The following is a 12,460-nucleotide window of genomic DNA, read 5'->3' on the forward strand; positions in this document are numbered from 1 at the left end:
ATAATACCGTTGCAAAACTTCTATATAAAAATCCACTGAGTTCTCACTCTCACATTACTGGAAAGGCATTCTGAGATGGGGAAATAGGAGGACATGGAACAACATCCCCCACAACCTATAAGATCAAAAGAATGAACCAAGCAACAACACAACAAAAAAAATCTATGACTTTGATCAGAAATGGAGACATGGACGTATGTCTTGCTGCCCTGACCTAGGATGGAAGAAGAACTGTTAGCCTACAAATCTTGAAATGCTGCAGGAAAACCCCCACTTTTTGTAGCCTGTATTTTGAGATGCTGAATTCATTGGTTTTGAAATGGTCGTGGTTTGTATCAAAGGGTCTAATGTTTCACACCTCCTCTGTCTAGTATAGTCTGCAGGTTTTAGAAGTGCTTGTGCTTTCAATCTCTCACGAAGCATGCAGCTAACTTGCAGCAGAATCTCCTCCCTACATGTCAGTAATATTCCTTCATTAAGGAGACACATATTGGATAGTTATTTAAATCAGGTGTATGCATATACACAATGCATATGCATATATCATGTATCACATCAACACAGAATGATCAAGAAAGTTCATGCAAGGGTATAGCAAGAAAATAATATATGACTAGTATTACAGTATATGTTTAGTGTTAGGAGGAAAAAAAGCCCATTAGTCCAGGAAAACATTAATTTTGGAACTAAAACGCAAAACCAAACCATTTTTTCCTTTATTAATTTAATGAAAATTAAGTTTTATTTCAGTTGTGTTGCAAATATTGAAAACAAAAAACCAGATAATTTTAATACTGCCTCTAAACTAGAACTTTCAGAATTCCCTGGAAATCATATTACATCTGGATAATTATACTTTCAAAGTTATAGACAGATTCAGTCAAAAACATACTGGCTATTTTTCTTGAACAGGCAGTATTAAAACTGAAAATAGCAAAGAGAAGAGAAGAAAGCTGATTTTTAAACATGCAAAGACACACACCATAGCTGAATGATATGCCTTAAAGGAAAACAAAGGGATACCTACTTTCTGCTGCTAGAAGTCCTAGTAGGAAGGCAGCATTTGGACAAACAACAAACAGTATGAAGATTTCAGAACAAGCGATTCATAAGCTGCAACCTAGCATGCTAGTTTAGCCACAAAATAGTATGAACAAACTGACAAGACCCCCCCCCGCCTTTTTTTGAAATATGGTTTCTATGTGTGAAGCAAATGGGACTTGCAGACTGGGATGGGAGGAAAACAAACACTTGGCATTGCGAAGGCAGCACATGTACGCAGTGTTAGGTATCTATAATACCAGATTTTTTCCAACATTGGTTATACTATTTTAAAAAACTCATGGACAAAAAATGATTTCAAGTAATAATATTGTAAAAGGTGAACTGACAAACTATTTCAATATACTGCAGACGAAGCATAACATCATATTAATTAATACACTTGTATTTACTAATTAGAATTTAGCAATATTATATTGAAATCTATTTTTTTACAAAAGTTTCAGTGAGAACCATTAGGAGAACCATTTAGAAATATAACCACTTTATTATTGATTTTAATTAACAGTGACTTTATATACTTAAAAGTTTTTGTATTTAAACATACCAGAACAAAGTCTAAATAGCTGAAAAATCATAAAGATAATAACGGAGTATTCGAAACACTCAAACTCATGATCTCAAAACTGATAGTCAGTTATACCTGTAATACTAGATAAGGAATTAATAACAGTAAATTATAAGGTGAATGTAAGTTGTTTTTCCAAGCACTCATACTCAAAAATGTTACACAAGACCGTTTGCAAATATTTACAATATCAGTGGTAATCTTTGCATAACAACAGTATTTTTTTTTCTTCCTCATGTCGATAAGACTGATCGTTTTTAAGATATGGGCTTATATTGCCCATATTTCATGGAATCTAAATCCCATGAAATTACTAACCACTGACTAACTTGTGAGTTGAGCTAGTTCCATCTATGTTAGAACAGTGATCTTACAACTTGGCCATATATTTGCTGTTTGATCCCATTCTGAAAGACTATCAGATTTAGCTTTTTTCCCATTATTATTACTTTCAAATTTGAAAATCAAGATCTCATACTGTTAGAACTTTCTCATTTGATATGACAATATAGATTGTAACAAGATAAAAAAGAATGAAAATTTCAATTTACATACAGCAATCCTGATACAAAATATCAAAATGCATTTATAAAAATGCCATATGAAATTTCCGCCTTGCAGTTTGAGAAAACAAGCTAGGAACACTGATGTGCCTGCCTTCTACATTCATCACCTTACACCATTACCACAGAGCTCAGAAAGCACATAAATGTTCAGGAAGTACTGCAACAGTGCTATTTGTTAGCCTAAGCTAAGTAAGTACATTTGGTCAGTCAGCCTGTTATAAAATATGCTGCTGTGCTTTCTCTGTGGTCAAACTGAAACACAGCATTATAAAATGCCTTACAGGAATTTATAGCTGTTTGCAGCAAAAAGCTACTCTGAAACTTGTTAGTCACGTTTCAGAATATGAGCACTATAAACCAAGCAATTCAAGCAGGCATTATAGGGGAAAGTCCTTTAACCAAAAGGTAAGATCTGCTTTAATCTAAAAATCAGTTATGCAGCTTACCAAAGACTATGTACTATCCGCTGGCTTAATTCTAACACTGACTCAGTAGTTCTGAAAATGTGGCTGCAAAAAGGTTTTTGGAAATACAAAGTTATAAAAAACCTCTTCAGTTTATTGGCTTTTCTAACTGTCGGCCTAAAAACCTAAACATCCTGAATCTACTTAAAACTCCGAAGTAAACTAAATGGTCTTCCTGAATTCAGCTTCCCAAGTCAAAACATCAAACAATTCCACAGCCTCTCCTTGGGCTGCTGCAGAATGGGGGGCTGAAGAAGCAAAAGGAAGAAAAATGAAAAGCTTTACACTGGTGATGTTCATTCTTCAGCCTGAGGCATTGTTATCGAAACACTTGAAAATTATACCTCCGTACTCTCCATTAGGGGACAAATGCTCAGCATATGACACAAGCAGAGGAAATCCTCCGTCTTGATCTAGTGTGCAATCAGGTGATAGGAGAGCTAGGGAGGGTGGGGGAGAGGGGAGGGAGTAGGATGGGGAAGGGCAGCAGAGAGCAAACTGATGTGAATTTCTCTAGCACCTAATTAATTTCATGGTCCACTTCAAATACTCTCTACTGGGCCAATTTTTCTCATGTGCCAGATTGAGCCTTTAGGGCTGCTGATTGCTAAGTTCTGATTTATATTTGTTTCAGTATATTAAAAATACCCAAAACATTCACTGCCTTGGGAAATTGACATTTTACAATGTCTTGAAGACAGGCAACCTGAAAGTCAAATGTTTTACATTCTAGCAAAAAACATTTGCAAGATGCTTGTCATTTCAGCTGCTTAGTGGCTTTACTAAAGAAGTAACTGAACACAGCCTATCAGCAGTAAAGTAATATTTTAGTTTAATAAATATGTCCCTAATTTTTCAAAACCTTCTAAAAACCTTTATCATACTTTCTCAAAATTCAGCAAGACTGACTTTTGCCATGTTACCAACAGAATGATGGCGGGATCAAGTTAAGTCCTTCAGAGGACAGTTGGTGAAGAAAGAGGAAGTAGATCACCCAGAACAAGCTGTGGGAACCAAGAATTATTAACACACTCTGTACGAATGAAAGGAAGATGTGTACAGAAAAATACCTGGTTGACTTCAAATGAAATTTATCTGTGTTCATTCCCATCTAACTTAGTTATGCAATTTGCTGACCCTCATTAGAAAGCTCCCTGATAAAAATACCCTTTGTGATTCTGCATCCAAGAAAATCATCTGACTTGCTACCTATAGTGCCTTCATATCCCAAGCTATTACTCTGGTAGTATAGGAAGATGCTCAAAGGGTCCAGCGATCCCAGGTTCACTGAATTCTGAGGAAGAACACCTCTAGATTAATCTGGAAAAAAGTCAGAACTGAAATTTTCTGTTTCTGTGTTTAGAAAGACCTGGAGGAGGACAGGATATACAGTTTGCATAACCTAATAAGCATTTACATTTCTGCATCTTTATCTCAGTAGGAGTCCCACCTTTCCCCATTTCTGACAAATCATTTAATTTTAATGGTAAGTTTAATGAAATTTTATGGGAGGATTAAATAGGCAGCAACATTTAAAATATTAAATGCTCTTCATTAGAGTTGATGATCTGGAATAACATTATGAGATGTTAGGAAGGAAACTTAAATAACCCTAAGATCGTCAAGTTTCTACTGCAATTCAAGAGTTTCTACAAACTAGTTCACTTTAGAACCATCACGAGAACCTATCTTTACAAGCTCGAAATATTTGAAAACTTTATTAGTGTACTTCTGAAGAGGAAACAAAATAGATTTCTGTATATAGCAATTTCAGAAGCTGAAAATCACAGTATCTTTTCTTGCAAGCCTCAGTGTTTATCCTGACATATTAGATATTTTATCAGCTAATGTAGTCAGTCAGGGAAACATCGTGAAAACTACCCACTTAGTATGGTTTCCTGATCACTGTGATCTCCCATCAGTGAGATCAACAACGTTATTTTAGAGAACAACTGCGCTTTCCTGAGAAATCTAAGCTATTGTTTCAGCTATTTCAGAGATGAACAGTGGATAAGATAACAGTGGATCCAGCGCCGATATTCTGTAGAATTTACATGTGTACTGGATTCATGTATTCTGTGAGCAGAAAAAATAGAACTTGTACCTTTGCTGTGTACTGATATCTGCAATTACATCACCCTATGAGGAAGACACATGACCTGTTGATGTGAGACTGAAACTGGAAAGAGGAACTGCAGTTTTTAGATTAGGAAAGTTGCCACTGCCAATCATGTTGGTGGCCTATTCGTTTTATTGAAATGGGGGAAGTAGCTGGAAACAAAAATTAAAGCACTGCAAGTAATTCTGGGTGAAGTAAAACCAACTTATTCTTTCTTTAAAAGAATATACGGATCCTTACTTACAAGAACATCAAGTATTCAAAAGCTGGCTGCCTGAAGTTAAGCCATGAGGCTGTGATTACCCATTTGCAATAAATGATCTGAGATTCCCATTCACTTCTGTGGAAATTACAAGCAGTGTGCATCTCTAAGGACGAAGCAATCTTTTAGTTTAAGTACTCAAACTTGAATTCCAAGAAGTGAAATCTAAGAATATCAACAAAAAAATTTGCCTCCAATTCCTGTATTAGTAACATAGAAATAATTTATAAAAATTACTTGCTCATATGAAAGAGCAGAAAAGGGACACTTAATATATGCAGTCAATAAGTAATTTTCTCACCTATAAAAATATTGGGAAAGAGAATTATCACACAGCAGTTCAGCACATGTAATTAAGTTCCTGAAATGTCTTCTAGTAAACTCAGTGTATAGCTAAAATATTCTGCCAATACTACTTAGTTGTTTAGAAAAATAAAAGAAAGAGTCTTATTGGCCTTAGATTTTTCTTAAAAGTTTATTTAACTTGATCCTAAATCCTCATTTTAGGTCAGATAGACTAACCCAGACTTTTGCACTGCAAATGTTGTGAGTAATGTTATGTCAAAATTAAGATACGTAACTATGACAGGGCTGTGTTAGTATAGGGATTGCCAGGTTATTTAAATTCCTGAATATGGGGTGAGGACAAAAGGACTGCTTGGAGTAAGATCACTGTCCTGCCTAAGGCCCAGCTACATGCTTACAGCACAGCAAAGGTATTATCTTCCCCTTTGAAGTATGTTGGGAAGTCCTTGAAGTACACATATTGTGTCTCTCTGAAGATTTGGGGGTCTGGATTATAGTTATCAGAAATACTGTCCAGTGTGCTTTAAAGAGGAGACATCTTAATCATACTGTTCTCTAAAACAGGACGTCAAGAAACTCTGGTACACAATGGTTTCTTTTTATAAATAACTATTAGTAAGGTACGAGAACCTTGCTCCTGCCTAAGAATTCAAGACAAAATTTCAATAAGCTTTTACACTTACGTAATATAAAGAGAAATATGAGGTTATAGCACTATTTGTAATTAAATGTACATACAACAAATAAAAAAATCAGACACAATTTCTGTAGAAACTTACAACTGTGCAGAGATTTTGTCTATTTTCTCCAGTCACTAACACCATTATGACTGAAAATTATTTATGCTTTCACATTTAAACGTTAACTTAATATGCAACTTTATGAAATCATGAGAAATTAGTAAATAATTGGTACTCTAGTCAGTATAAAATTAAGACAGGTTGACTGCAGTAAATATACTTTCTGTTAAAATACCTGAGGAGGTGGGGTCTTCAGAGAAGTCTGGCAGCTCTTCAGGGGGGTCACCATAGAAAGAATTGAATTTGTGGCTTGACACAGCTGCTAGTACTGCCCCCTGAATAAAAATACCCACAAAGTCTAAATTACACAAAGAAGGACTATGAAACATTTCCAGACACCTTGGATCACTCAATCTCCCGAGGACTCTTTTGTGTTGTGTTGACCTTCTCACTGAAGAATAAATAAATTTTATTGTCTTCAGCTCTGCTTCACTGTTACCAGTGACCATATCTAACAGATGAGCTGGTCAAACACTACTCTAATAAACAGTAAATACATTCTTTGCGAGGGGATTAATGAGAACAATTCTTTATGGGAAAGCATTTAAAAATAGTAAGTGTGAGGCATAAATTTCCACAGTACGATGTAAACAAAATAACTAATTTCTTTCTAAAACTAGACTGGGTGGCTTAGCAAGTATAAAAATTCACTCTTTAAAGCAACACAGTATGTTGTTATTTGAGAAATTGTCAGAATCTGACACTGACAGCAGTAGGATATTTGACATCCATAATACATCTATATGAAAATGTAATAATCTCAGACTCCCAGAATGAGTGTTACATGGGAAGCCAGAAAAATGGTTATCTGCTCTGACATATATTAACTTGTTCAAGTAAATTACAGTTTAACCACCCAGGTTTTAATGTCTTACAGTTGTGGCAGTAGGCAAAATGGACAACAAAAAATTTCAGGAAACATTCTGCAGAACAGTGCTTTGTCTAAAATGGTAGAAAACAAACAGCACAGGTATAAAAGCTCTCAGGGGATTAAATATAGTGGCCTCCCCAGGAAGGAATCTGTAAACTACCTGAAACTGCATCTAGAGCAGGAAAACAGGTCATATTCTAAAATGTACTAGCTAACATTTTAATGAAAGCATTACCTGGACATACAAACCACCTAAGAGAAAGCACTGTTTATCATGAACTACGGCAATTGTTGCATCTTAATCATTAGTTGTTTTTGTAGCTACACTAAACTTTTGCAAAGCAGCAACTCAGCGTGTACATCTGATTCTGTGTTTTATTACAAATTATAAAAAAAAACCCTCATGAATTGTAATGCTGCATGTTTCTGTTAAAATTTTCTCAACCTTTCAGTGAATTTAAAAATGTTTCTGTTAAACTTTCCAAGATAGGAACTGAAGGGAAACCATGTTGTTTTGGGCTAAAATGTTAACTTTCTTTTCAATACGGCTGAGAAATAATCTTGTGTATAGTTCAACATAAAGGGGATAAACTGAAGAATACATCTTTGCTCTTCTTAAAAAAAGACATTAAAACATTATCATGTTCCTTTTATTATAAACATAACACAATAATAACAGAAGCCATTGTACTATTCTCTCCTCTCCAGTAACTCATATTACACAGAATTACTGAACTAATTTAAGATGAAGACCTCCTACACACCTTGGTTGATACCAGACAACTTGTGCTGAAATTTAGTTTGAAAACTATGCACTAAGAAATGAACACCCTCAACAAGGCATCATTGCAATAAACAACTGTGAAGGCCTGTTTCAACTTTTTATTTTATTGCTGACTTCAGAACATAGATTTCTCTTAGAACTTTTAAAATGAATGAAGTATCACACAAAATTCAAGTTACATAATTATATTGTTTTAACATTACATTCATTTTACCTTTAGTTTTCGTCTTGCATTGAATTTTCTCAATTGTTCTACTGTTTCTGGAAGATGAATCTTGTATGCATAGCGATCTCTCTCCTTAAAAAAACCCATAAAAAAAAACAAAACAAAAGAAACATTAAATACAAGCTCTTAATATTCTCTCGACATTAAGAAACTAGACGAAATGTACCAGCTAATAAGTATCCTAAGGAGAATGAGGAAAACTTCAAGGAAAACTTCAAGAAACTGAGAGGGATTAAAATATTTTGAAAGAATTCTTAACTTGGGCAAGGGATATTTTCTTTTTGTAATTTTGTTTCCCACTTTGTAGTAAGACCCTAGCATTTTGTTTTACTGTTGTGTTGTTAGTCAGTCTGTGGCTAGCATTGAACTTTGAAGCTGGCAAGCACAAAGTAGTTCTGCTTCTTGTGGTTCACAAATCCCAGTGAAGCAACGTGTTCAAGCATTCTTTTAAGGGGTGCTTGATACTTCAGGTAAGCTTGGGAGATGGGGTACATGTCCAACAGAGCAGGAAGTGCCAGCTTGATGGCTGGTGACACCAGGTGCTAACTTAGAGGAAAAATTCTCCATTGTAGATGCAAACAAAAAATTTGCCAATGAACAGCAGGCAGTGGGGGCAGAACTTGCAGCAGTTACTTTCTTCCCCTGCCCCAAATCATCACAAAAGCTACATACACTTATTAATTTAATGTAATGTTTATCGCATGCATCTCCTGAATCGGAGTGAAATCACTGGCAGAAGTAATTCAGTCTCTCTACAGCACTAAAAATGTCTCTGTCTCACGCTGTATTTGGCTGCTATATATAAATGGTTTAGAAGAAAATTCTGAGTCAGGAGGGAAGGCAGTTTATCATAGGCAAAAATAAGAGAGGACTGAGTGACAGAATGCTGGCCCAAGCTTTGAAACAAAGTTGTCTCAAACTAAATAATCTCTTCCCTTGCTTGTCTTTCAACAAATAACGGCAAATCCGAAAGAGACTACAGACATCAAAAGTGCTATGCTATATAGGCAGAACTAGCGCATTCGCATTACAGAATTATCTTTTTAAAAAGCCTAATTGGCTTAGTTGCTCAAACAACAAAAATGGCAAAGTTTTCTGCCAAAATAACCCTCAACAAAACCCTTGCTTTGGCATCTAAATGTGGGTAAGCTCACAAAGTGAGGAAAAAGTCAAATTACAAGCAGGCAAAACCAGATCACCTGTGTTTACCACAGACTCAATCATTTGAGTATGATCGTTTGGGATTCCCAAACATGGTGTCCATTCCTATGCTCTTTGAAATATTTGATGCACTAGGTATGCCCCAGATAAATAGTCGGAACTTTGGCTCCTTTTGAGTGGAAAGGTTTGAACCCGCAGTTTCCCAATATTCAGAAGAGTGCCTTAACCGCTGTTATTCCCAAGAGGCGCACACTCCTGCCCTCCTTTTATAAGCTAGACCATTCTGCAGCTTGGAATACAAGAGTCAGTGCCAGAAAGGGAGCAGAGAAGTGGAAGAACGACTCCATTCACTAGTAGTTAGACCATTTACTTGGGAGGGAGAAGAAGAACATACAAGCCTGTGCTTCCCAGGTTCTTTTTTTGTGCGGTTGGTTTTTTTTTTGTCAATATTGTCTAATGTAGAACATATGAACAGTCCAGGAGCAGACACCAGAATAGCACCCTTTCCAAGTAAGTGCCCTGTTTAAGTTTAAAGATACTATGACTCTCTCTACCCTGGGCCCACACTATAGAAAAGAAACAGGGGAGAAACAAGAAAAGAAACAAAAAAAAATAGTTAATTCATCAGTTTCTGCCAAAGAAAATACAATGCTCTGAACCAGTACTTGCCACCTTTTAAATCTGCAGTACACCCACCATTCATAAACTCCAATGTTTAGCACAGCTTATTAAAGGGACTGCTGAGAAGCTAGGTGTATATTCTCCTGCTCCTGTTGTTAACCTTCAGTGTCCAGCAACTATTTTTCCACTGGCTCAAACTGTACTGTAAATTCTGCCACCACTGAAAAATAATTTGATTACCAGATGCCATATAATTTTATGCAGCCTTTGAGCAACACACCACTACATACTTCCTTCATTCTGGTGGGATATTTCAGGAATCTAATGTAAGAAAGCAGGACAGTTAAGTAGCATAATGTACTGAATAAACTGCATGGCTACATGCATAATAGGAAAAAGGTCTAGATATGACTGAGCAAAGAAGGGATCAGAAATCACTCCTCTGGAGTTTGAGAGCCACAGAAAGACATGAGAATACCTTCTTCAAGCTTTATTCTACGCAGCCCTACTCCCTATACTCCAATGCTGCCGAAGATGCCTAAGTGAATTTGCTCTTGCTGTTAAGCAAGAGTTCAAGCCTGGCAATTATCAAAATCTCAGGCTCTAATCTTACAAAGCATTTAAAGCATATTATCACGCATTTTGTACAATGTCATGTCTACTTTGAAAAGTTCAAAGAAACAAAGAAATAAATCTTTTTCTCCCTTAAGATGAAACTGGTATGTAAACAGCTGCTTTTAGTACCTTTAACCAGGGATGATTCAGTGCTTCATATACTGTTATCCTTTCTGCTGGATCCAGCATAAGCATGCGGCGTACCAGATCTTTGGCACTTTCAGAAATATGGCTCCATTGCCTAGGATTCATCTGATTACAAGCAAGAAAAAAGAAATTAAATTAGTAATAAGAATATAGAAAAGAACCTACTTTTAATGTAAAATAATTGCAGAGATTTAACAGTGGTTGGTACTTGTAAACATTTTTTCATAATAAATGTAAAAAGAAGTTTCTAAGTTTTTTAATAACTTACAAAATTGTACATTAGCTGCTATTGAAATGTCATAAAAAATTGAAAACAGTGAGCACTGTATCACATAAAAGGTGACATATCCTTGGTATTATGTTATAATTACAGTATAATTTTTTACCTATGCTACATTTTGTTCAGATAAAAGAGACCCTTCACTAGGAAAAAAAAAAAAAATTAGCCTTTGTCTGACAGTTAACTATGCATATGACAAATATAGAAATTAAATCTACTCCTGAAATCAATATAAGGAATGGCATGACAGTCTATCTATATCAACCCACAATTTCATGCCAGTGATGCTGAGTAAGAAAGGAGTCAGCTAATGCCTATTGTGAACTACTCTGGTCCTGTCCCACAGGTATCATGGACAGTGGCTCTTCCCAATAAATTCCTTTCAACTTTACAACAATTAAGCATCTTCAGCCATTCAGGTAGGAAAGCATACTGACATGTGATCAACAATACAAACAATTGCAACACTTTTTAGAGCAGAAGTGTATCTTTAGGAGACAACAATGTGAAGGATGATTTAGAATATATTTTTATCTTGTGCATATGCAGGTTTGTGTCCAACTAGTCAAGATGAGGGACACCCAATAAAACCATACTAAAGTAAGAAAATACTTTCTGAGATAAAGGATTCTATCCTTAAGCTGTTTCTAGTATTTCTTTAATTTATGAAGAACTTCAGTTTTATTTAGATGTTACACTGCTAATTTTACAAGGTATTAAACGAAAATTGACAATTATAACCAGACTCTTTTCAATGTTATAATCTGTTTATTTAAAGACGTCCATTTTATTTAAAACCAGTCTTTATGAAAAATGATCGCTTTAAATTGGAGCACTCAGGAACTTTATCTAGCTATGAAATGAACATTTATAGTTGTGATTTGTCATTTCTTTTTCAGCTTTAATGAAATGAAGGTAATTGCAAATTTGCAGCAAGACTGTTTTGAAATCCTTATACTATTTTCACTGAATAGACATTTTATTGTGGAAACAGGAACAGAAAAGGAACTGGAAGACACAGTGTGCGGGCCGTGACTTTTTTTTAAACAAAGAAAAGTTAACTTGTATGCTTCCAGAAGGCTTTAGCTGCTTAAGAGATTCCATAAAGAAATCTTCCATAAAGTGAAAGTGGAACGTCTACCAGTCTATGCAATCCCAAAACTAGTGCCATGAAAAATCCTGCTGTTTCTAGGAATACAAAATTTAAAGAATGAAAAATGTGCTCCTGACCAAGTACAGCACCACTGCTGTCACTTACATTTTAGCAGACTACTCTTAAGTTCATACTTCCTAAACCATATTACACACTATCAGACAGTTTTAGGCGCTTCCACTCTTTAATTCGCTAATACACAGCTCATGTATGACCTTGGTTGCAAAGTAGAGCAAAACCGATCTTCGATAAAACTGCAAAAATAGTGAAGTCGAAGCTTTAAGTTTGCCTCCATAATGGCTCTAGGATGCTTATGTTGTGAAACACGCTTATCTTGCATGCAGAACTTTCAGTTGCAAGTGGCTCCTTTGAATCATCAGCTGCACTTTACTACATACTGTACTAAAAAGAAAAATGCGTAACTACACTTTTACAGTAACATGCATTTTGTTTTA

At 35.5% G+C, this 12,460-nt stretch overlaps 1 protein-coding gene across 1 annotated transcript in view; it reads right to left on the reverse strand.

The window, feature by feature from the left end:
* The window catches only part of LOC104073032 (peripheral plasma membrane protein CASK-like), a gene marked incomplete at its 5' end in the record, with an annotated part of 94,208 nt that overhangs the window by 41,555 nt on the left and 40,193 nt on the right, over positions 1–12,460 (reverse strand). The window contains 4 exon segments of the mRNA XM_009572679.1: positions 1,028–1,045; positions 6,323–6,422; positions 8,017–8,100; positions 10,555–10,677. Of these exon segments, the coding sequence (XP_009570974.1) occupies positions 1,028–1,045; positions 6,323–6,422; positions 8,017–8,100; positions 10,555–10,677 (325 nt within the window).

This window comes from Fulmarus glacialis, unplaced genomic scaffold, assembly GCF_000690835.1.
Source record: "Fulmarus glacialis isolate BGI_N327 unplaced genomic scaffold, ASM69083v1 scaffold24352, whole genome shotgun sequence".
NCBI lineage: Eukaryota > Metazoa > Chordata > Aves > Procellariiformes > Procellariidae > Fulmarus > Fulmarus glacialis.